The sequence below is a fragment of the Oncorhynchus kisutch genome, unplaced genomic scaffold (assembly GCF_002021735.2).
Source record: "Oncorhynchus kisutch isolate 150728-3 unplaced genomic scaffold, Okis_V2 Okis01b-Okis20b_hom, whole genome shotgun sequence".
NCBI classification, from domain to species: domain Eukaryota; kingdom Metazoa; phylum Chordata; class Actinopteri; order Salmoniformes; family Salmonidae; genus Oncorhynchus; species Oncorhynchus kisutch.
The window spans coordinates 15567956-15594090 of NW_022261978.1; the positions used below are offsets into that span (position 1 = coordinate 15567956).

The 26135-nt window shown below is 45.1% G+C and overlaps 1 protein-coding gene across 1 annotated transcript in view; it reads right to left on the reverse strand.

Moving 5' to 3' along the window:
* cacna1hb (calcium channel, voltage-dependent, T type, alpha 1H subunit b) overlaps positions 1–26135 on the reverse strand; it is a 104850-nt gene that overhangs the window by 62762 nt on the left and 15953 nt on the right. Inside the window, exons 6-9 of the mRNA XM_031811433.1 lie at positions 19343–19655; positions 10665–10757; positions 742–1291; positions 387–601 (exon numbers count right to left, since the gene is read on the reverse strand). Coding sequence (XP_031667293.1) covers positions 387–601; positions 742–1291; positions 10665–10757; positions 19343–19655 — 1171 coding nt within the window. The remainder of the gene's footprint in view (positions 1–386; positions 602–741; positions 1292–10664; positions 10758–19342; positions 19656–26135) is intronic.

Here is a 26135-nt window from a genome sequence, read left to right on the forward strand (position 1 = left end):
AATTATAATATAATAATATAATATAATAATACTACTCATAATTATAATATAGTAATATAATATAATAATACTACTCATAATTATAATATAATAATATAATAATAATAATAGGAATAATTATAATATTATAATGGTAATAATAGTAATAATAACAGTAATAATCATAATTTATGTAATTTTTTAAGTACATTTCTTGTATGAAGAAACATAAACATAACATGTTATAACTTACAATATCTAAAACACAGATATAGAACAGATCAGTCTAACTATATGATCAGTGACAACGTCAATAAGTCCTACAGTCAATATCTAAAACACAGATAGGGATCAGATCAGTCTAACTATATGATCAGTGACAACGTCAATAAGTCCAACAGTCTTACATGCTCCAACCTGGCCTGTAGCTCCGCCCACCACCCAACTAGGTCTCTGATTGGCCTCAAGGCCTGTCCATCTACACGCCGAAGGCTGTTAACGCGGCGAGGGCTCAGGTTGCCATGGCCCTGGTTGCTAGGTTCAAAATCGGCATGGTCGTTGTCACAAAGCTGGTCGTCGTGGACGCAGTAGGGGCACGGCAACGACTCCCTGTGCTCTGCCTCTGAAAACAGGTAACGCCAGACTGTCAACACACACAGCTGACGGAGACTCGTTACTACACACACATACACTGAGAACACACACACACTGAGAACACACACACACTGAGAACACACACACACTGAGAACACACTCACTCACTCTTATCGTGCTCTAACACCAGTGTGACGGTGTGGCCCCTCCCCCTGGAGGTCATGTAGCTGGGGTCGGGGGTCAGGTCGTAGAGGTCGTGAGGGTAGATAGAGGGGTAGTTTAACTCCCTGCCCTTCCTCCCTACTCCCCCGTTACTCATCTCCACCCCCACACAGTTAGACGGACGAGGAAGAGGAGGAGGACGAAGGTGGAAGACGCCATGGGTGTGTCCCGAGTGCCGATTGGCCAGTCCGTTCACCTCTCCTTTGGGTGTGTGTTGGTGTGTGCGTGTCCAACAAGTACAGCGAGGTGTGTGTGTAGAGCAGTGTGTGACGGCCCGGGCGACTCTGCGGGTCAGTTTGCGGTACAGGTGTCCGATGTAGCGCAGTATTTCCTCGTAGCAGGACCCCGGCTCCTGATAGGAAGCCAGAGTGGAGGCATTGCTGAGGTAACGGGCACGCTGCTCCGACCTCATCAGGGCGTTCTCGCGCTGCTTTGTCTCTGAGAACTGGGTCGCTATGACGACCAGGCACAGGTTCAGCATGAAGAACGAGCCCACCTGGAGAGGGAGGGACGACAACACACACACGGAGTTACCGTGACAACACACATAGAGTTACCGTGACAACACACACACATATTCAGAACCACATCCTCAGGGAGGACCTCATGTTAAATAGTGTTGAAGTCATATGGCTACAGCCTCACCTAAAGCCCATTCTGGTGGGAAGCTGCTATAGACCACCAAGTGCTAACAGTCAGTATCTGGTTAACTTGTGAAATGCTTGATAATGTATGTGATATCAACAGAGATGTATATTTTCTGGGCCCACTTCAAACTGTAGTCAGTGCCTACAACCTGGTTCAGGTTATCCGTCAACCTACCAGGGTAGTTACAAACAGCACAGGAATGAAATCATCAACATGTACTGATCACATCTATAGAAATTAGCTTGAAAGCAGTATCCAGATCCATCAGATGTAGTGATCACAATATAGTAGCCAACGTTCCAAAGGCTGGGCCTAATATAGTGTATAAGAGGTCAGGCTGGGCCTAATATAGTGTATAAGAGGTCAGGCTGGGCCTAATATAGTGTATAAGAGGTCAGGCTGGGCCTAATATAGTGTATAAGAGGTCAGGCTGGGCCTAATATAGTGTATAAGAGGTCAGGCTGGGCCTAATATAGTGTATAAGAGGTCAGGCTGGGCCTAATATAGTGTATAAGAGGTCAGGCTGGGCCTAATATAGTGTATAAGAGGTCAGGCTGGGCCTAATATAGTGTATAAGAGGTCAGGCTGGGCCTAATATAGTGTATAAGAGGTCAGGCTGGGCCTAATATAGTGTATAAGAGGTCAGGCTGGGCCTAATATAGTGTATAAGAGGTCAGGCTGGGCCTAATATAGTGTATAATAGGTCAGGCTGGGCCTAATATAGTGTATAAGAGGTCAGGCTGGGCCTAATATAGTGGTATAAGAGGTCAGGCTGGGCCTAATATAGTGTATAAGAGGTCAGGCTGGGCCTAATATAGTGTATAAGAGGTCAGGCTGGGCCTAATATAGTGTATAAGAGGTCAGGCTGGGCCTAATATAGTGTATAAGAGGTCAGGCTGGGCCTAATATAGTGGTATAAGAGGTCAGGCTGGGCCTAATATAGTGTATAAGAGGTCAGGCTGGGCCTAATATAGTGTATAAGAGGTCAGGCTGGGCCTAATATAGTGTATAAGAGGTCAGGCTGGGCCTAATATAGTGTATAAGAGGTCATACAATACGTTTTGTAGTGATTCATATGTTGTGGATGTGAAGAATATTTGCTGGTCTGTGATGTGTAATGAGGAGCAACCAGACGCTGCTGGTCTGTGGTGTGTAATGAGGAGCAACCAGACGCTGCTGGTCTGTGGTGTGTAATGAGGAGCAACCAGACGCTGCTGGTCTGTGGTGTGTAATGAGGAGCAACCAGACGCTGCTGGTCTGTGGTGTGGAATGAGGAGCAACCAGACGCTGCTGGTCTGTGGTGTGTAATGATGAGCAACCAGACGCTGCTGGTCTGTGGTGTGTAATGAGGAGCAACCAGACGCTGCTGGTCTGTGGTGTGTAATGAGGAGCAACCAGACGCTGCTGGTCTGTGGTGTGGAATGAGGAGCAACCAGACGCTGCTGGTCTGTGGTGTGTAATGATGAGCAACCAGACGCTGCTGGTCTGATGTGTGTAATGATGAGCAACCAGACGCTGTTGGTCCGTGATGTGTAATGAGGAGCAACCAGACGCTGCTGGTCTGTGGTGTGTAATGATGAGCAACCAGACGCTGCTGGTCTGTGGTGTGTAATGACGAGCAACCAGACGCTGTTGGTCTGTGGTGTGTAATGAGGAGCAACCAGACGCTGTTGGTCTGTGGTGTGTAATGAGGAGCAACCAGACGCTGTTGGTCTGTGGTGTGTAATGAGGAGCAACCAGACGCTGTTGGTCCGTGATGTGTAATGAGGAGCAACCAGACGCTGCTGGTCTGTGGTGTGTAATGAGGAGCAACCAGACGCTGCTGGTCTGTGGTGTGTAATGAGGAGCAACCAGACGCTGCTGGTCTGTGGTGTGTAATGAGGAGCAACCAGACGCTGCTGGTCTGTGGTGTGTAATGAGGAGCAACCAGACGCTGTTGGTCTGTGGTGTGTAATGAGGAGCAACCAGACGCTGTTGGTCTGTGGTGTGTAATGAGGAGCAACCAGACGCTGTTGGTCTGTGGTGTGTAATGAGGAGCAACCAGACGCTGTTGGTCCGTGATGTGTAATGAGGAGCAACCAGACGCTGCTGGTCTGTGGTGTGTAATGAGGAGCAACCAGACGCTGCTGGTCTGTGGTGTGTAATGAGGAGCAACCAGACGCTGCTGGTCTGTGGTGTGTAATGAGGAGCAACCAGACGCTGCTGGTCTGTGGTGTGTAATGAGGAGCAACCAGACGCTGCTGGTCTGTGGTGTGTAATGATGAGCAACCAGACGCTGTTGGTCCGTGATGTGTAATGAGGAGCAACCAGACGCTGCTGGTCTGTGGTGTGTAATGATGAGCAACCAGACGCTGCTGGTCTGTGGTGTGTAATGAGGAGCAACCAGACGCTGTTGGTCTGTGGTGTGTAATGAGGAGCAACCAGACGCTGTTGGTCTGTGGTGTGTAATGAGGAGCAACCAGACGCTGCTGGTCTGTGGTGTGTATGAGGAGCAACCAGACGCTGCTGGTCTGTGGTGTGTATGAGGAGCAACCAGACGCTGTTGGTCCGTGATGCGTAATGAGGAGCAACCAGACGCTGCTGGTCTGTGGTGTGTAATGAGGAGCAACCAGACGCTGCTGGTCTGTGGTGTGTAATGAGGAGCAACCAGACGCTGCTGGTCTGTGGTGTGTAATGAGGAGCAACCAGACGCTGCACTTGACACACACATAAAAAGCATTCAATGACATTTTGGGCAAAAAGGCAAACTCAGCTCCATCATTCATTGAATCAGATGCTCATTCATCACAAAACACACTGATATTGGCAATAACAGATTTTTTTTCTTTCAATGGCAAGATTAGAAAACTTAGGCATGACACTAAACATCAAGTGTATCTGACTAAATTATGAAAGACAAGCATTGTAATTTTGAATTATGTAAACGTAGTGTGGAAGAAGTGAAAAAAATATTGTTATCTATCAGCAATGAAAAGCCACTGGGGTCTGACAATTTGGATGGAAAATGAATGAGGATAATAACAGACGATATTGCCGCTCCTATTTGCCACATCTTCAATTTAAGCCTACTAGAAAGTATGTTCCCTCAGGCCTGGAGGGAAGCTAAAGTCATTCTGCTACCTAAGAATAGTAAAGCCCTCTTTACTGGCTCATAGCCGACCAATCAGCCTGTTACCAACCCTAAGATGCCGACCAATCAGCCTGTTACCAACCCTAAGATGCCGACCAATCAGCCTGTTACCAACCCTAACATGCCGACCAATCAGCCTGTTACCAACCCTTAGTAAACCATGCTCTTTACCACTAGGCAACCTGCTGCTATTTCAGTCAATGTTAAAGGCTGCATTTGAACTAGAGTTCTACGCAGGACTGATTTCTTCATCCCACCCCTGATAGGCTACCTGCCACCCCTGATAGGCTACCTGCCACCCCTGATAGGCTACCTGCCACCCCTGATAGGCTACCTGCCACAATATCGTCCTCTATCTGCCATATCTTCAATTTAAGCCTACTAGAAAGTATGTTCCCTCAGGCCTGGAGGGAAGCTAAAGTCATTCTGCTACCTAAGAATAGTAAAGCCCTCTTTACTGGCTCATAGCCGACCAATCAGCCTGATACCAACCCTTACATGCTGACCACACCGCGCTCATGACGTGCGCGAACATTGCAACACAAAATGCTCAACCAGTGTCTGAGTAGCCAGGTGTTAAAATAGAACTTAGTTCAATTTGTGAACTAAGTCCAGCGTCTCCCATCTCCTCATTCGTTTTTAGGGGCATATTCCCATTGAAGGATGAACTGAGGGGAAAAAGGTTTTGTTGTGCCCTCTTCATGACTGTCTTGGTATATACCCATGTGGGAGATTGAAAGATGAACTGAGGTCCACACTCCAGTCCAGTTGATGGTGGTGATGCACCTTAAAGTTGGTTGCCAACTGCCACATAAAGTCCACGCTACAGGACGAACCTAATCAACATGAGTTTGGTGTGGACGTACCTAATCAACATGAGTTTGGTATGGACGTACCTAATCAACATGAGTTTGGTGTGGACGTACCTAATCAACATGAGTTTGGTGTGGACGTACCTAATCAACATGAGTGGACGTACCTAATCAACATGAGTTTAGTGTGGACGTACCTAATCAACATGAGTTTGGTGTGGACGTACCTAATCAACATGAGTTTGGTGTGGTCGTACCTAATCATCATGAGTTTGGTGTGGACGTACCTAATCAACATGAGTTTGGTGTGGTCGTACCTAATCATCATGAGTTTGGTGTGGACGTACCTAATCAACATGAGTTTGGTGTGGACGTACCTAATCAACATGAGTTTGGTGTGGACGTACCTAATCAACATGAGTTTGGTGTGGACGTACCTAATCAACATGAGTTTGGTGTGGACGTACCTAATCAACATGAGTTTGGTGTGGACGTACCTAATCAATATGAGTTTGGTGTGGACGTACCTAATCAACATGAGTTCGGTGTGGACGTACCTAATCAACATGAGTTTGGTGTGGACGTACCTAATCAACATGAGTGGACGTACCTAATCAACATGAGTTTGGTGTGGACGTACCTAATCAACATGAGTGGACGTACCTAATCATCATGAGTTTGGTGTGGACGTACCTAATCAACATGAGTTTGGTGTGGACGTACCTAATCAACATGAGTTTGGTATGGACGTACCTAATCAACATGAGTTTGGTGTGGACGTACCTAATCAACATGAGTGGACGTACCTAATCAACATGAGTTTGGTGTGGACGTACCTAATCAACATGAGTTTGGTGTGGACGTACCTAATCAACATGAGTGGACGTACCTAATCAACATCAGTTTGGTGTGGACGTACCTAATCAACATGAATTTGGTGTGGACGTACCTAATCAACATGAATTTGGTGTGGACGTACCTAATCAACATGAGTGGACGTACCTAATCAACATGAGTTTGGTGTGGACGTACCTAATCAACATGAGTTTGGTGTGGACGAACCTAATCAACATGAGTTTGGTGTGGACGTACCTAATCAACATGAGTTTGGTGTGGACGTACCTAATCAACATGAGTTTGGTGTGGACGTACCTAATCAACATGAGTTTGGTGTGGACGTACCTAATCAACATGAGTTTGGTGTGGACGTACCTAATCAACACGAGTTTGGTGTGGACGTACCTAATCAACACGAGTTTGGTGTGGACGTACCTAATCAACACGAGTTTGGTGTGGACGTACCTAATCAACACGAGTTTGGTGTGGACGTACCTATTCAACATGAGTTTGGTGTGGACGTACCTAATCAACATGAGTTTGGTGTGGACGTACCTAATCAACATGAGTTTGGTGTGGACGTACCTAATCAACATGAGTTTGGTGTGGACGTACCTAATCAACATGAGTTTGGTGTGGACGTACCTAATCAACATGAGTTTGGTGTGGACGAACCTAATCAACATGAGTTTGGTGTGGACGTACCTAATCAACATGAGTTTGGTGTGGACGTACCTAATCAACATGAGTTTGGTGTGGACGTACCTAATCAACATGAGTTTGGTGTGGACGAACCTAATCAACATGAGTTTGGTGTGGACGTACCTAATCAACATGAGTTTGGTGTGGACGAACCTAATCAACATGAGTTTGGTGTGGACGAACCTAATCAACATGAGTTTGGTGTGGACGAACCTAATCAACATGAGTTTGGTGTGGACGTACCTAATCAACATGAGTTTGGTGTGGACGTACCTAATCAACATGAGTTTGGTGTGGACGAACCTAATCAACATGAGTTTGGTGTGGACGAACCTAATCAACATGAGTTTGGTGTGGACGTACCTAATCAACATGAGTTTGGTGTGGACGTACCTAATCAACATGAGTTTGGTGTGGACGTACCTAATCAACATGAGTGGACGAACCTAATCAACATGAGTTTGGTGTGGACGTACCTAATCAACATGAGTTTGGTGTGGACGTACCTAATCAACATGAGTTTGGTGTGGACGTACCTAATCAACACGAGTTTGGTGTGGACGTACCTAATCAACATGAGTTTGGTGTGGACGTACCTAATCAACACGAGTTTGGTGTGGACGTACCTAATCAACATGAGTTTGGTGTGGACGTACCTAATCAACATGAGTTTGGTGTGGACGTACCTAATCAACATGAGTTTGGTGTGGACGTACCTAATCAACATGAGTTTGGTGTGGACGTACCTAATCAACATGAGTTTGGTGTGGACGTACCTAATCAACATGAGTTTGGTGTGGACGTACCTAATCAACATGAGTTTGGTGTGGACGTACCTAATCAACATGAGTTTGGTGTGGACGTACCTAATCAACATGAGTTTGGTGTGGACGTACCTAATCAACATGAGTTTGGTGTGGACGTACCTAATCAACACGAGTTTGGTGTGGACGTACCTAATCAACATGAGTTTGGTGTGGACGTACCTAATCAACATGAGTTTGGTGTGGACGTACCTAATCAACATGAGTTTGGTGTGGACGTACCTAATCAACATGAGTTTGGTGTGGACGTACCTAATCAACATGAGTTTGGTGTGGACGTACCTAATCAACATGAGTTTGGTGTGGACGTACCTAATCAACATGAGTTTGGTGTGGACGTACCTAATCAACATGAGTTTGGTGTGGACGTACCTAATCAACATGAGTTTGGTGTGGACGTACCTAATCAACATGAGTTTGGTGTGGACGTACCTAATCAACATGAGTTTGGTGTGGACGAACCTAATCAACATGAGTTTGGTGTGGACGTACCTAATCAACATGAGTTTGGTGTGGACGAACCTAATCAACATGAGTTTGGTGTGGACGTACCTAATCAACATGAGTTTGGTGTGGACGTACCTAATCAACATGAGTTTGGTGTGGACGTACCTAATCAACATGAGTTTGGTGTGGACGTACCTAATCAACATGAGTTTGGTGTGGACGTACCTAATCAACATGAGTTTGGTGTGGACGTACCTAATCAACATGAGTTTGGTGTGGACGTACCTAATCAACATGAGTTTGGTGTGGACGTACCTAATCAACATGAGTTTGGTGTGGACGAACCTAATCAACATGAGTTTGGTGTGGACGTACCTAATCAACATGAGTTTGGTGTGGACGTACCTAATCAACATGAGTTTGGTGTGGACGAACCTAATCAACATGAGTTTGGTGTGGACGTACCTAATCAACATGAGTTTGGTGTGGACGTACCTAATCAACATGAGTTTGGTGTGGACGAACCTAATCAACATGAGTTTGGTGTGGACGAACCTAATCAACATGAGTTTGGTGTGGACGTACCTAATCAACATGAGTTTGGTGTGGACGTACCTAATCAACATGAGTTTGGTGTGGACGTACCTAATCAACATGAGTGGACGTACCTAATCAACATGAGTTTGGTGTGGACGTACCTAATCAACATGAGTTTGGTGTGGACGTACCTAATCAACATGAGTTTGGTGTGGACGTACCTAATCAACATGAGTTTGGTGTGGACGTACCTAATCAACATGAGTTTGGTGTGGACGTACCTAATCAACATGAGTTGGTGTGGACGTACCTAATCAACATGAGTTTGGTGTGGACGTACCTAATCAACATGAGTTTGGTGTGGACGTACCTAATCAACATGAGTTTGGTGTGGACGAACCTAATCAACATGAGTTTGGTGTGGACGTACCTAATCAACATGAGTTTGGTGTGGACGTACCTAATCAACATGAGTTTGGTGTGGACGTACCTAATCAACATGAGTTTGGTGTGGACGTACCTAATCAACATGAGTTTGGTGTGGACGTACCTAGAATCCTAGTTGTAGTGGTCTGGTAATCTAGTTGGTTTGTCTGGAGTTGAATCCTAGTTGTAGTGGTCTGATAATCTAGTTGGTTTGTCTGGAGTTGAATCCTAGTTGTAGTGGTCTGGTAATCTAGTTGGTTGTCTGGAGTTGAATCCTAGTTGTAGTGGTCTGATAATCTAGTTGGTTTGTCTGGAGTTGAATCCTAGTTGTAGTGGTCTGATAATCTAGTTGGTTTGTCTGGAGTTGAATCCTAGTTGTAGTGGTCTGATAATCTAGTTGGTTTGTCTGGAGTTGAATCCTAGTTGTAGTGGTCTGATAATCTAGTTGGTTTGTCTGGAGTTGAATCCTAGTTGTAGTGGTCTGGTAATCTAGTTGGTTTGTCTGGAGTTGAATCCTAGTTGTAGTGGTCTGATAATCTAGTTGGTTTGTCTGGAGTTGAATCCTAGTTGTAGTGGTCTGATAATCTAGTTGGTTTGTCTGGAGTTGAATCCTAGTTGTAGTGGTCTGATAATCTAGTTGGTTTGTCTGGAGTTGAATCCTAGTTGTAGTGGTCTGGTAATCTAGTTGGTTTGTCTGGAGTTGAATCCTAGTTGTAATGGTCTGATAATCTAGTTGGTTTGTCTGGAGTTGAATCCTAGTTGTAGTGGTCTGATAATCTAGTGGGTTTGTCTGGAGTTGAATCCTAGTTGTAGTGGTCTGATAATCTAGTTGGTTTGTCTGGAGTTGAATCCTAGTTGTAGTGGTCTGATAATCTAGTTGGTTTGTCTGGAGTTGAATCCTAGTTGTAGTGGTCTGGTAATCTAGTTGGTTTGTCTGGAGTTGAATCCTAGTTGTAGTGGTCTGATAATCGAGTTGGTTTGTCTGGAGTTGAATCCTAGTTGTAGTGGTCTGGTAATCTAGTTGGTTTGTCTGGAGTTGAATCCTAGTTGTAGTGGTCTGATAATCTAGTTGGTTTGTCTGGAGTTGAATCCTAGTTGTAGTGGTCTGATAATCTAGTGGGTTTGTCTGGAGTTGAATCCTAGTTGTAGTGGTCTGATAATCTAGTTGGTTTGTCTGGAGTTGAATCCTAGTTGTAGTGGTCTGGTAATCTAGTTGGTTTGTCTGGAGTTGAATCCTAGTTGTAGTGGTCTGGTAATCTAGTTGGTTTGTCTGGAGTTGAATCCTAGTTGTAATGGTCTGATAATCTAGTTGGTTTGTCTGGAGTTGAATCCTAGTTGTAGTGGTCTGATAATCTAGTTGGTTTGTCTGGAGTTGAATCCTAGTTGTAGTGGTCTGGTAATCTAGTTGGTTTGTCTGGAGTTGAATCCTAGATGTAGTGGTCTGGTAATCTAGTTGGTTTGTCTGGAGTTGAATCCTAGATGTAGTGGTCTGATAAAGATACTCACGATGATGAGGAATATAAAGTAGATGAAGTTGTAGAAGGAGTGAGCATCCATTACATAGTACATGATGTCCACCCAGCCTTCCAGAGTTATCACCTAGAGAGAGAGAGAGAGAGAGAGAGAGAGAGAGAGAGAGAGAGAGCATCCATTACATAGTACATGATGTTCACCCAGCCTTCCAGAGTTATCACCTAGAGAGAGAGAGAGAGAGAGAGAGAGAGAGAGAGAGAGAGAGAGAGAGAGCATCCATTACATAGTACATGATGTCCACCCAGCCTTCCAGAGTTGTCACCTAGAGAGAGAGAGAGAGAGAGAGAGAGAGAGAGAGAGAGCATCCATTACATAGTACATGATGTCCACCCAGCCTTCCAGAGTTGTCACCTAGAGAGAGAGAGAGAGCGAGCAGAGAGGAAGTCACAATCAGATGAGCTCCTGCATTTTTCAGCATTTTCTTTAAAAAAGATAGATTAGGAGTTAGATAAACTTAGATTTTTTGTCAGGAACACATACTGGATTCTACCCTCTACAACATAACCCCTACTTCAAATCAAAACTTAAAACCTACAACCTGATTTTGGACGGAATTACGGAATCACCTGGAAGGTTCACAACTACCAAGATTTGTTTCTCTATACAGCAAATTCTCTGGAAAACAACAGAAACCTGAAAACACCATCCAACCTGGAACTGACTTGATACAGCTTCAAATAGCACTGACGTGTCAAGTGAGAGGTGTCAAAGCTCATTAGCCCAACAATGGCAGGAGAGTCACACAGTCTACCCCAACCAAATGGAGAGGCCTTAGAAGCTCCCTCCCGCTGTTCAGAGGTAATTAAAATACAGTACCCTGCGCATGTAAAGAATGATAAGGGAAGAAAAGATTACAAAATGAAGCTCCTTATGGAAAATCAAGAGACACTTTTTGCTGACTATTACAAAAATGGGAACATCAGCAACCTTATCTTCCACACAAACCATCCCCTGGCATGGCACAGTGCTATATTAGCACACTACCCCTCTGTTACGAGAGGGGGGATTAACGAGGGGTGGAAACTCAGAATACTTGACAACGAGGACTCTGAGTTAAGTAATATAAATATCTATAAGTCCGGAACAGTGATGGTACAGCGTAACCACAAACAGTTTCAGCTGGACTTTCACCTAATCAAAGAATTAGCTCAGCAGGAGAAACTCTCCCTTGATAAAGATACCCCCACCCCGAGAGGATCAGACCAGACCTCTTCATTATGTAACCCCACAGATGAGCAACCCCCAGCGGAGGGTCAACCTCCCAGCACAGATTACCACTCCCTCATTGAAATGAAGGACAAATTCACCCAGCTGGAGATAAGGCAGGTGGAGCTGGAACAGCAGGTGATTACACTTCAGTCAGCACAGACCCAGACAACAGTCCAGCACAACAACAGCCCCTTAACCAGACCCGGAGAGCTGGAGGTGGACAGAGACATATCTGCACTTTGGACAGTGGTGAGACAAATACAACAGGAGAAAGAGGAGCAGAACAGAGCACTAGAGGAGAGTTTCAGACTGCTGGTGGAGGAGAGGTTGAGGGGGATGGAGGAGAGGGTGAGGGGGATGGAGGAGAAGTTGAGGGGGACGGCGTGTGACAGAGAACAACCCACTAGAGAGGTGGACACCCCCACAGAGAAGCCAGCAGAACAGCCCACCTCAGCACCCAACAAAAGTCTCGACACCACAGCAGAACAGTCCATACCAGACCCTGACCATACAGTCGACACCACAGCACAACAGACAAATGAAGAACCCCAAGCCCAGAGGCTCTCACCCCCTCTGAGCACCCCCCCTGTCAGCCACCCTGATAGCCCTTCTGTCAACCCCCCCACACCCACTGAGGACAAACACAAGACACAGATTGTACTACTTATGGACTCAAATGGGAAATATATAGAAGAAAAAATACTTTTTCCCAAACACAGTGTGTCTAAACTCTGGTGTCCAAACACCCAGCGCGCCCTAGACCTTCTGTCTGAGGCCAAACTAGGCTCACCCAGCCACATAATAATACACACAGGCACAAACGACCTGAGAGCACAGCAGGAAAGAGTGGCCACAGCACTGAAGGGAGTGATTGAAAAGGCTTCTTCTACTTTCCCCAACGCACAAGTGGTTATCTCCACCCTGCTACCACGAAAAGACTTCCACCCCGCCACAATACAGCGGGTAAATGCAAGTATTTCCCGTGACTGTGCCTCAAAACCAAACGTTTTCCTGGCCCACCACTCCACCCTGGACTTGAACAGCCTCTATGACCAGGTCCACCTCTACAAGGCAGCAGTGCCCACCTTTGCCCGGACTCTAAAGGACATCGCTCTCAAACGCATCCCCAACACTCCACACAGGAGCAACAGATCAATAGACACCCCACCCAGACCAGCGAGACACCCCCCCAGATCTGCAGGACCTCCCCCTGGACCTACACATAGAGGACCCACGCCAAGAGGAATTACATCCAGACCACAGTACACCCAGACACATCCACACCCCCACCCCAACCAATCAACACCCCCCCACGTCAACCATGCCCACACTCCATTTAGGCCCCCTCAGATCAGACCTATGCCACTCCTGCCCACCCCATGCACCCCACCCCTGCAAAGAGGGCCTCAACATGGAAGCCACACATACGCCCAGGTAGTGAGCGGGCAAACAGTCCCAACCCCCACTCTCACACTCGCCCAAGCCAATGGCATGTACCAGATGCTCAGCAGGCTCTGCTCACACTTACTGGCCTGAGGCTAAACCACGACCAACAACATTGGACACTCTATGGAACAAAAAGCCTTCACTATATTATCCTGGAATATCCAAGGCCTGAGGTCATCTGCCTTTGGCCTAAAGAGCAGAAACCCGGACTTCACCAAAGAAATCGGTAATACAGACATTGTCATCCTGCAAGAAACCTGGTATAGAGGAGATGGACCCACTGGTTGCCCTCTAGGTTACAGAGAGCTGGTAGTCCCATCCACCAAACTACCAGGTGTGAAACAGGGAAGGGACTCAGGGGGTATGCTAATTTGGTATAGAGCAGACCTAACTCACTCCATTAAATTAATCAAAACAGGAACATTCTACATTTGGCTAGAAATTCAAAAAGAAATTATCCTAACAGAGAAAAATGTCCTCCTGTGTGCTACCTATATCCCCCCACTAGAATCCCCATATTTTAATGAAGACAGCTTCTCCATCCTGGAGGGGGAAATCAATCACTTCCAGGCCCAGGGACATGTACTAGTCTGTGGTGACCTAAATGCCAGAACCGGACAAGAACCTGACACCCTCAGCACACAGGGGGACAAACACCTGCCTGGAGCTGACAGCATTCCCTCCCTCATATGCCCCCCTAGGCACAACTATGACAACATAACCAACAAAAACGGGTCACAACTCCTGCAGCTCTGTCGCACGCTGGGTATGTACATAGTCAACGGTAGGCTTCGAGGGGACTCCTATGGTAGGTACACCTATAGCTCATCTCTTGGCAGTAGTACTGTAGACTACTTTATCACTGACCTCAACCCAGAGTCTCTCAGAGCGTTCACAGTCAGCCCACTGACACCCCTATCAGACCACAGCAAAATCACAGTCTACCTAAACAGAGCAATACTCAATCATGAGGCATCAAAGCCAAAGGAACTGAGTAACATTAAGAAATGCTATAGATGGAAGGAATGCAGTTTGGAAACCTACCAAAAAACAATTAGGCAACAACAAATTCAATCCCTCTTAGACAATTTCCTGGGTAAAACGTTCCACTGTAATAGTGAAGGTGTAAACTTGGCAGTAGAAAATCTTAACAGTATATTTGACCTCTCAGCTTCCCTATCAAATCTAAAAATCTCAAATAGAAAACCGAAGAAAATTAACAATAATGACAAATGGTTTGATGAAGAATGCAAAAATCTAAGAAAGAAATTGAGAAACCTGTCCAACCAAAAACATAGAGACCCGGAAAACCTGAGTCTACGCCTTCACTATGGTGAATCACTAAAACAATACAGAAATACACTACGGAAAAAGAAGGAACAGCATGTCAGAAATCAGCTCAATGCAATTGAAGAATCCATAGACTCTAACCACTTCTGGGAAAATTGGAAAACACTAAACAAACAACAACACGAAGAATTATCTATCCAAAATGGAGATGTATGGGTAAACCACTTCTCCAATCTTTTTGGCTCTATAACAAAGAATAAAGAGCAAAAACATATACATGATCAAACACAGATTTTAGAATCAACTATTAAAGACTACCAGAACCCACTGGATTCTCCAATTACATTGAAAGAGTTACAGGACAAAATAAAAACCCTCCAACCCAAAAAGGCCTGTGGTGTTGATGGTATCCTCAATGAAATGATCAAATATACAGACAACAAATTCCAATTGGCTATACTAAAACTCTTTAACATCATACTTAGCTCTGGCATCTTCCCCAATATTTGGAACCAAGGACTGATCACCCCAATCCACAAAAGTGGAGACAAATTTGACCCCAATAACTACCGTGGAATATGTGTCAACAGTAACCTCGGGAAAATCCTCTGCATTATTATTAACAGCAGACTCGTACATTTCCTCAACGAAAACAATGTACTGAGCAAATGTCAAATTGGCTTTTTACCAAATTACCGTACAACAGACCACGTATTCACCCTGCACACCCTAATTGACAATCAAACAAACCAAAACAAAGGCAAAGTCTTCTCATGCTTTGTTGATTTCAAAAAAGCCTTCGACTCAATCTGGCATGAGGGTCTGCTATACAAACTGATGGAAAGCGGTGTTGGGGGTAAAACATACGACATTATAAAATCCATGTACACAAACAACAAGTGTGCGGTTAGAATTGGCAAAAAACACACACATTTCTTCACACAGGGTCGCGGGGTTAGACAGGGATGCAGCTTAAGCCCCACCCTCTTCAACATATATATCAACGAATTGGCGAGGGCACTAGAAAAGTCTGCAGCACCCGGCCTCCCCCTGCTAGAATCAGAAGTCAAATGTCTGCTGTTTGCTGATGATCTGGTGCTTCTGTCACCAACCAAGGAGGGCCTACAGCAGCACCTAGATCTTATGCACAGATTCTGTCAGACCTGGGCCCTGACAGTAAATCTCAGTAAGACCAAAATAATGGTGTTCCAAAAAAGGTCCAGTCACCAGGACCACAAATACAAATTCCATCTAGACACTGTTGCCCTAGAGCACACAAAAAACTATACATACCTTGGCCTAAACGTCAGCACCACAGGTAACTTCCACAAAGCTGTGAACGATCTGAGAGACAAGGCAAGAAGGGCATTCTATGCCATCAAAAGAAACATAAATTTCAACATACCAATTAGGATTTGGCTAAAAATACTTGAATCAGTCATAGAGCCCATTGCCCTTTATGGTTGTGAGGTCTGGGGTCCGCTCACCAACCAAGACTTCACAAAATGGGACAAACACCAAATTGAGACTCTGCATGCAGAATTCTGCAAAAATATCCTCCGTGTACAACGTAGAACACCAAATAATGCATGCAGAGCAGAATTAGGCCGATACCCACTAATTATCAAAATCCAGAAAAGAGCTGTTAAATTCTACAACCACCTAAAAGGAAGCGATTCACAAACCTTCCATAACAAAGCCATCACCTACAGAGAGATGAACCTGGAGAAGAGTCCCCTAAGCAAGCTGGTCCTGGGGCTCTGTTCAAAAACACAAACACACACTACAGAGCCCCAGGACAGCAGCACAATTAGACCCAACCAAATCATGAGAAAACAAAAAGATAACTACTTAACACATTGGAAAGAATTAACAAAAAAACAGAGCAAACTAGAATGCTATTTGGCCCTACACAGAGAGTACACAGCGGCAGAATACCTGACCACTGTGACTGACCCAAAATTAAGGAAAGCCTTGACTATGTACAGACTCAGTGAGCATAGCCTTGCTATTGAGAAAGGCCGCCGTAGGCAGACATGGCTCTCAAGAGAAGACAGGCTATGTGCTCACTGCCCACAAAATGAGGTGGAAACTGAGCTGCACTTCCTAACCTCCTGCCCAATGTATGACCATATTAGAGAGACATATTTCCCTCAGATTACACAGATCCACAAAGAATTCGAAAACAAATCCAATTTTGAAAAACTCCCATATCTACTGGGTGAAATTCCACAGTGTGCCATCACAGCAGCAAGATTTGTGACCTGTTGCCACGAGAAAAGGGCAACCAGTGAAGAACAAACACCATTGTAAATACAACCCATATTTATGCTTATTTATTTTATCTTTATGCTTATTTATTTTATCTTGTGTCCTTTAGCCATTTGTACATTGTTAGAACACTGTATATATATATAATATGACATTTGTAATGTCTTTACTGTTTTGAAACTTCTGTATGTGTAATGTTTACTGTTAATTTTTGTTGTTTTTCACTTTATATATTCACTTTGTATGTTGTCTACCTCACTTGCTTTGGCAATGTTAACACATGTTTCCCATGCCAATAAAGCCCTTGAATTGAATTGAATTGAGAGAGAGAGAGAGAGAGAGAGAGAGCATCCATTACATAGTACATGATGTCCACCCAGCCTTCCAGAGTTATCACCTAGAGAGAGAGAGAGAGAGAGAGAGAGAGAGAGAGAGAGAGAGAGAGAGAGAGAGAGAGAGTGAGCATCCATTACATAGTACCGTGTGAGAGAGAGAGAGAGAGAGAGAGAGAGAGAGAGAGAGGGAGAGATATCGTGAGAGAGATGGGGGGAGGAGGGAGAGATAGATAGATAGAGAAATAAAGGGAGAGAAAACAACATCACACATAAATATTTATAAACCAGCGATCACCCAAAGATAGTTCACAATCACACATTGGTTGATGACGTAGTAGGGCCTACCTAACAGAACAGCAACGTCCCAATCTGACAGAGACAGTATTATTTATGTAGTTCAGTCCAACTGAAGGACATCAGACCGGTATAGATTATAGCTAAGAAGAAAGGCATGGTTTAAACATGATACTGAACGGACAGACAGCAGGCTGGAAAAACACACACAGACTAGTGTTACTGTGTGTGCGTGTGCGTGTGCGTGTGCGTGTGCGTGTGTGTGTGTGTGTGTGTGTGTGTGTGTGTGTGTGTGTGTGTGTGTGTGTGTGTGTGTGTGTGTCCGGTAGTTTGTCAAGAGAGGAAATGCCAGAGACTCTCCAGAGATGAGATTCCTGCCAAGAATTATGGATGTTCTTTACAAAACTTGGTTACAGATATCTCTCTATCTAGGATGTTTCTCTGTTGTTTCTCTGTTTGAGCTGTGACAGATATCTCTCTATCTAGGATGTTTCTCTGTTTGGGCTTTGACAGATATCTCTCTATCTAGGATGTTTCTCTGTTTGGGAGACATGTGCTGATCTGTGACAGATATCTCTCTATCTAGGATGTTTCTCTGTTTGGGCTGTGACAGATATCTCTCTATCTAGGATGTTTCTCTGTTGTTTCTCTGTTTGAGCTGTGACAGATATCTCTCTATCTAGGATGTTTCTCTGTTGTTTCTCTGTTTGAGCTGTGACAGATATCTCTCTATCTAGGATGTTTCTCTGTTGTTTCTCTGTTTGAGCTGTGACAGATATCTCTCTATCTAGGATGTTTCTCTGTTGTTTCTCTGTTTGAGCTGTGACAGATATCTCTCTATCTAGGATGTTTCTCTGTTGTTTCTCTGTTGTTTCTCTGTTTGAGCTGTGACAGATATCTCTCTATCTAGGATGTTTCTCTGTTGTTTCTCTGTTGTTTCTCTGTTTGAGCTGTGACAGATATCTCTCTGTCTAGGATGTTTCTCTGTTGTTTCTCTGTTGTTTCTCTGTTTGGGCTGTGACAGATATCTCTCTATCTAGGATGTTTCTCTGTTGTTTCTCTGTTTGAGCTGTGACAGATATCTCTCTATCTAGGATGTTTCTCTGTTTGGGCTGTGACAGATATCTCTCTATCTAGGATGATTCTCTGTTTGGGCTGTGACAGATATCTCTCTATCTAGGATGTTTCTCTGTTTGGGCTGTGACAGATATCTCTCTATCTAGGATGTTTCTCTGTTTGGGCTGTGACAGATATCTCTCTATCTAGGATGTTTCTCTGTTTGGGCTGTGACAGATATCTCTCTATCTAGGATGTTTCTCTGTTTGGGCTGTGACAGATATCTCTCTATCTAGGATGTTTCTCTGTTTGGGCTGTGACAGATATCTCTCTATCTAGGATGTTTCTCTGTTTGGGCTGTGACAGATATCTCTCTATCTAGGATGATTCTCTGTTTGGGCTGTGACAGATATCTCTCTATCTAGGATGTTTCTCTGGTTGGGCTGTGACAGATATCTCTCTGTCTAGGATGTTTCTCTGTTGTTTCTCTGTTTGAGCTGTGACAGATATCTCTCTGTCTAGGATGTTTCTCTGTTTGACAGAATTAGTTCTGAATTAATATTTATGATTATTCAGTATTATTATTCAACCAACCCAGCCACACATTAATTACCTGATTTATTCATTCATTTCCTCAGTCAGTCAGTCAGTCAGACAGTCAGACAGTCAGTCAGACAGACAGTCAGTCATACAGACAGTCAGTCAGTCAGTCAGTCAGTCAGACAGTCAGACATCAATAACATCTCCTACCTGAAAGATAGCAATCCAGGCGTATCCGATGTTGTCAAAGTTGATGGCTCCTTTATGAGGGTTTCGCTCCCCAGCCCGACAGACATTATAATACTGGTACCAGTTCACACACCCGCCTCCTATTGGTCCATCTGCCACAGGCCCCTCCCCTACCCCTTCTGCCCCCAGCATGCACCAGGACCCGTCCACTCGGCGGCGCGGAACGTCGGAACACCGCAGCATTCCGTTCTCCCGATTGGTTGAGCAGATAAAAGGGATGTCCTCCGTCTCCTCGGGACGATAGTACACAGTCAGGAAGGAGACGTTGTATATCCTGGAGAGAGAAAGAGGGAGAGAAAGGGAGAAGCAGGGATGGAGGTAGGGAGGAGAGAGAGAGAGGAGAGAGAGAGAGGGAGAGGGAGAGAAAGGGAGAAGCAGGGATGGAGGTAGGGAGGAGAGAGAGAGAGGAGAGAGAGAAAGAGGGAGAGGGAGAGAAAGGGAGAAGCAGGGATGGAGGTAGGGAGGAGAGAGAGAGAGGAGAGAGAGAAAGAGGGAGAGGGAGAGAAAGGGAGAAGCAGGGATGGAGGTAGGGAGGAGAGAGAGAGAGGAGAGAGAGACAGAAGGAGAAGGAGAGAAAGGGAGAAGCAGGGATGGAGGTAGAGAGGAGAGAGAGAAAGAGGGAGAGGGAGAGAAAGGGAGAAGCAGGGATGGAGGTAGGGAGGAGAGAGAGAGAGGAGAGAGAGACAGAGAGGGGAGGGAGAGAAAGGGAGAAGCAGGGATGGAGGTAGGGAGGAGAGACAGAGAGGAAAGGAGAGAGAGACAGAGGGAGAGGGAGAGAAAGGGAGAAGCAGGGATGGAGGTAGGGAGGAGAGAGAGAGAGGAGAGAGAGGAGAGAGGAGAGGGAGAGAAAGGGAGAAGCAGGGATGGAGGTAGAGAGGAGAGAGAGAGAGAGGAGAGAGAGACAGAGAGGGGAGGGAGAGAAAGGGAGAAGCAGGGATGGAGGTAGGGAGGAGAGACAGAGAGGAGAGGAGAGAGAGACAGAGGGAGAGGGAGAGAAAGGGAGAAGCAGGGATGGAGGTAGGGAGGAGAGAGAGAGAGGAGAGAGGAGAGGGAGAGAAAGGGAGAAGCAGGGATGGAGGTAGAGAGGAGAGAGAGAGAGAGGAGAGAGACAGAGAGGGGAGGGAGAGAAAGGGAGAAGCAGGGATGGAGGTAGGGAGGAGAGACAGAGAGGAGAGGAGAGAGAGACAGAGGGAGAGGGAGAGGGAGAGAAAGGGAGAAGCAGGGATGGAGGTAGGGAGGAGAGAGAGAGGAGAGAGAGACAGAGGGAGAGGGAGAGAAAGGGAGAAGCAGGGATGGAGGTAGGGAGGAGAGAGAGAGAGGAGAGAGAGACAGAGAGGGGGGGGGGGGTTGCAGATGACTTTGTGAGAATATCTTGTCGTCTGAACAAAGGAAAGTTGCAGGCCTGATCCCAGAAGTAAAATTGTCTCGCGAAAGTTTGTAATTTCCTGTTTTACTTCTGGAGGGAACGACGTTACCAATTGTGACTACCTCCGTGCAAGTCTCTTCACCTGTGATGATCATGGCCAAACCCCTCCCTTCCACTAATTACACCTGTGATGATCACGGCCAAACCCCTCCCTTCCACTAATTACACCTGTGATGATCACGGCCAAACCCCTCCCTTCCACTAATTACACCTGTGATGATCATGGCCAAACCCCTCCCTTCCACTAATTACACCTGTGATGATCACGGCCAAACCCCTCCCTTCCACTAATTACACCTGTGATGATCACGGCCAAACCCCTCCCTTCCACTAATTACACCTGTGATGATCATGGCCAAACCCCTCCCTTCCACTAATTACACCTGTGATGATCATGGCCAAACCCCTCCCTTCCACTAATTACACCTGTGATGATCATGGCCAAACCCCTCCCTTCCCCTAGTTTATCTAAACCAGAGTCTTGACAGATTCTCGTCGTTTCATCTGTCCACCGAAAATATGTCCACGAGAGATTACAGGCCTCCTAATCTCGGTTAACCCGGAACTAAAGTCTTGAGTAATTTGTCAGAAGCTCGATTAAACTCTGGGTCCATACGTGTTAAGAGAAGAGATTAAACTCTGGGTCCATACGTGTTAAGAGAAGAGATTAAACTCTGGGTCCATACGTGTTAAGAGAAGAGATCTGAACCCAGAAGGAACCAGGAAGGAAAAGCTCCAACCTCCAGAACTAATGCTGCTCATTATCTCTAGTCTAATGTCTTTAGTCTACCCTCCTGAAACTCTAGTCTGTCTTTAGTCTACCCTCCTGAACCTCTAGTCTGTCTTTAGTCTACCCTCCTGAACCTCTAGTGTAATGTCTTTAGTCTACCCTCCTGAACCTCTAGTCTGTCTTTAGTCTACCCTCCTGAACCTCTAGTCTGTCTTTAGTCTACCCTCCTGAACCTCTAGTCTAATGTCTCTAGTCTACCCTCCTGAACTCTAGTCTGTCTTTAGTCTACCCTCCTGAACCTCTAGTCTAATGTCTTTAGTCTACCCTCCTGAACCTCTAGACTAATGTCTCTAGTCTACCCTCCTCAACCTCTAGTCTGTCTTTAGTCTACCCTCCTGAACCTCTAGTATGTCTTTAGTCTACCCTCCTGAACCTCTAGTCTAATGTCTTGAGTCTACCCTCCTGAACCTCTAGTCTGTCTTTAGTCTACCCTCCTGAACCTCTCGTCTGTCTTTAGTCTACCCTCCTGAACCTCTAGTCTGTCTTTAGTCTACCCTCCTGAACCTCTAGTCTGTCTTTAGTCTACCCTCCTGAACCTCTAGTCTATCTTTAGTCTACCCTCCTGAACCTCCAGTCGAATGTCTTTAGTCCAGCCCTCAGGAGCATTAAAGGCCTTCTCTCCAGTCTAATACATATTAATGTGAATATTGATGGACATCATTGCAGTCAATTAGAGACAAAGCCTTCAGTGGGACCACAGCTATAACCCCTGACATCTCACCCCTGACCTCTAAATCAATCAACAGCCTGAGTGTCTGTTTGTTCTGAATACGGTCTATCTAATCAGATATCTGTGTGAACCAAGTGATGTTGACTTCAACCACCGCTATAACCCCTGACCTCTGACCTGCCGACTTCAGCTGATTTGACTTGGTGTGTATTTGACCAAGGTAAAATGTGTGTGTGTGTGTGTGTGTGTGTGTGTGTGTGTGTCACTTAAACATCAACTGAAATCTGTTCTGGCTGAAGCAAACATCAACAGATAATTGATTGCGTGTGAGTACATGTTTGTGTGTGTGAGGCCTCCCACCATCAGCTATGACACATTGAAAACCAATAAGTAGCAGTAGTAGCCAACAGTCATTGGCATCTCCATTACATCACATACTCCATTACCCGTAATATTAGACTTGTAAACATTCATCCAGCAATCTCACACTGTTTACCAGGGGGGGGGGGGGGGGCTTCCGACGTAAAGGTTAATCTGAAGATGGTGCTGGCTGAGTGAGTGTCTCATGGCCCCCTCCCAGTTAGGGGGAGTGATGAGCTCTACAGCAGACTCGCTCAACTCAATCACTGGTTGAAAACGGTTTTCTACCACTCCCAAGAGAAGATAGAATTTGTAGATAATTGTCCCTCTTTCTGGGACTCACCCACAAACAGGACCAAGCCTGGCCTGCTGAGGAGTGACGGACTCCATCCTAGCTGGAGGGGTGCTCTCATCTTATCTACCGACATAGACAGGGCTCCTCAAACTCCACAATGAGATAGGGTTCAGGCCAGGCAGCAGGCTGTTAGCCAGCCTGCCAGCTTAGTGGAGTCTGCCACTAGCACAGTCAGTGTAGCTCAGCTATCTCCATTGAGACCCGTGTCTGTGCCTCGATGTAGGGCAGGCAAAACTAAACGTGGTAATGTTCGTCTTAGAAATCTCACTAGATTATTGAAAGAGATCGTCTCACATCTCAAAACAGGGCTACTTAATGTTAGATCCCTCACTTCCAAGGCAGTTATAGTCAATGAACTAATCACTGATCATAATCTTGATGTGATTCGCCTGACTGAAACATGGCTTAAACCTGATGAATTTACTGTGTTAAATGAGGCCTCTCCTCCTGGTTACAAATCAAATCAAATCAAATGTATTTATATAGCCCTTCGTACATCAGCTGATATCTCAAAGTGCTGTACAGAAACCCAGCCTAAAACCCCAAACAGCAAGCAATGCAGGTGTAGAAGCACGGTGGCAAGGAAAATCTCCCTAGAAAGGCCAAAACCTAGGAAGAAACCTAGAGAGGAACCAGGCTATGTGGGGTGGCCAGTCCTCTTCTGGCTGTGCCGGGTGGAGATTATAACAGAACATGGTCAAGATGTTCAAATGTTCATAAATGACCAGCATGGTCGAATAATAATAATTACATTATTTGTCGAGGGTGCAACAAGTCAGCACCTCAGGAGTAAATGTCAGTTGGCTTTTCATAGCCGATCATTAAGAGTATCTCTACTGCTCCTGCTGTCTCTAGAGAGTTGAAAACAGCAGGTCTGGGACAGGTAGCACATCCGGTGAACAGGTCAGGGTTCGATAGTATCCCCCCAGCGCATCCCACAAAAATGGAGGTGTTTTCGTCTTTTAAAGGTTCTAGTTATGAAGTCTATACAGCGTTCCTCACGGTTCTAGTTATGAAGTCTATACAGCGTTCCTCACGGTTCTAGTTATGAAGTCTATACAGCGTTCCTCACGGTTCTAGTTATGAAGTCTATTCAGAGTTCCTCACGGTTCTAGTTATGAAGTCTATACAGCGTTCCTCACGGTTCTAGTTATGAACTCTATACAGAGTTCCTCACGGTTCTAGTTATGAAGTCTATACAGCGTTCCTCACGGTTCTAGTTATGAAGTCTATACAGAGTTCCTCACGGTTCTAGTTATGATGTCTATACAGAGTTCCTCACGGTTCTAGATATGAAGTCTATTCAGAGTTCCTCACGGTTCTAGTTATGAAGTCTATTCAGAGTTCCTCACGGTTCTAGTTATGAAGTCTATTCAGAGTTCCTCACGGTTCTAGTTATGAAGTCTATACCGCGTTCCTCACGGTTCTAGTTATGAAGTCTATACAGAGTTCCTCACGGTTCTAGTTATGAAGTCTATTCAGAGTTCCTCACGGTTCTAGTTATGAAGTCTATTCAGAGTTCCTCACGGTTCTAGTTATGAAGTCTATACAGAGTTCCTCACGGTTCTAGTTATGAAGTCTATTCAGAGTTCCTCACGGTTCTAGTTATGAAGTCTATTCAGAGTTCCTCACGGTTCTAGTTATGAAGTCTATACAGCGTTCCTCACGGTTCTAGTTATGAAGTCTATACAGCGTTCCTCACGGTTCTAGTTATGAAGTCTATTCAGAGTTCCTCACGGTTCTAGTTATGAAGTCTATACAGCGTTCCTCACGGTTCTAGTTATGAAGTCTATACAGAGTTCCTCACGGTTCTAGTTATGAAGTCTATACAGCGTTCCTCACGGTTCTAGTTATGAAGTCTATACAGAGTTCCTCACGGTTCTAGTTATGATGTCTATACCGCGTTCCTCACGGTTCTAGTTATGAAGTCTATACAGAGTTCCTCACGGTTCTAGTTATGAAGTCTATTCAGAGTTCCTCACGGTTCTAGTTATGAAGTCTATTCAGAGTTCCTCACGGTTCTAGTTATGAAGTCTATTCAGAGTTCCTCACGGTTCTAGTTATGAAGTCTATTCAGAGTTCCTCACGGTTCTAGTTATGAAGTCTATACCGCGTTCCTCACGGTTCTAGTTATGAAGTCTATACAGAGTTCCTCACGGTTCTAGTTATGAAGTCTATTCAGAGTTCCTCACGGTTCTAGTTATGAAGTCTATTCAGAGTTCCTCACGGTTCTAGTTATGAAGTCTATACAGAGTTCCTCACGGTTCTAGTTATGAAGTCTATTCAGCGTTCCTCACGGTTCTAGTTATGAAGTCTATACAGCGTTCCTCACGGTTCTAGTTATGAAGTCTATACAGCGTTCCTCACGGTTCTAGTTATGAAGTCTATACAGCGTTCCTCACGGTTCTAGTTATGAAGTCTATTCAGAGTTCCTCACGGTTCTAGTTATGAAGTCTATACAGCGTTCCTCACGGTTCTAGTTATGAAGTCTATTCAGAGTTCCTCACGGTTCTAGTTATGAACTCTATACCGCGTTCCTCATGGTTCTAGTTATGAAGTCTATACAGAGTTCCTCACGGTTCTAGTTATGAAGTCTATTCAGAGTTCCTCACGGTTCTAGTTATGAAGTCTATTCAGAGTTCCTCACGGTTCTAGTTATGAAGTCTATACAGAGTTCCTCACGGTTCTAGTTATGAAGTCTAATCAGAGTTCCTCACGGTTCTAGTTATGAAGTCTATTCAGAGTTCCTCACGGTTCTAGTTATGAAGTCTATACAGAGTTCCTCACGGTTCTAGATATGAAGTCTATACAGAGTTCCTCACGGTTCTAGTTATGAAGTCTATACCGCGTTCCTCACGGTTCTAGTTATGAAGTCTATACAGAGTTCCTCACGGTTCTAGTTATGAAGTCTATACCGCGTTCCTCACGGTTCTAGATATGAAGTCTATACAGAGTTCCTCACGGTTCTAGTTATGAAGTCTATACAGAGTTCCTCACGGTTCTAGTTATGATGTCTATACAGAGTTCCTCACGGTTCTAGTTATGAAGTCTATACAGAGTTCCTCACGGTTCTAGATATGAAGTCTATTCAGAGTTCCTCACGGTTCTAGTTATGAAGTCTATACAGAGTTCCTCACGGTTCTAGTTATGAAG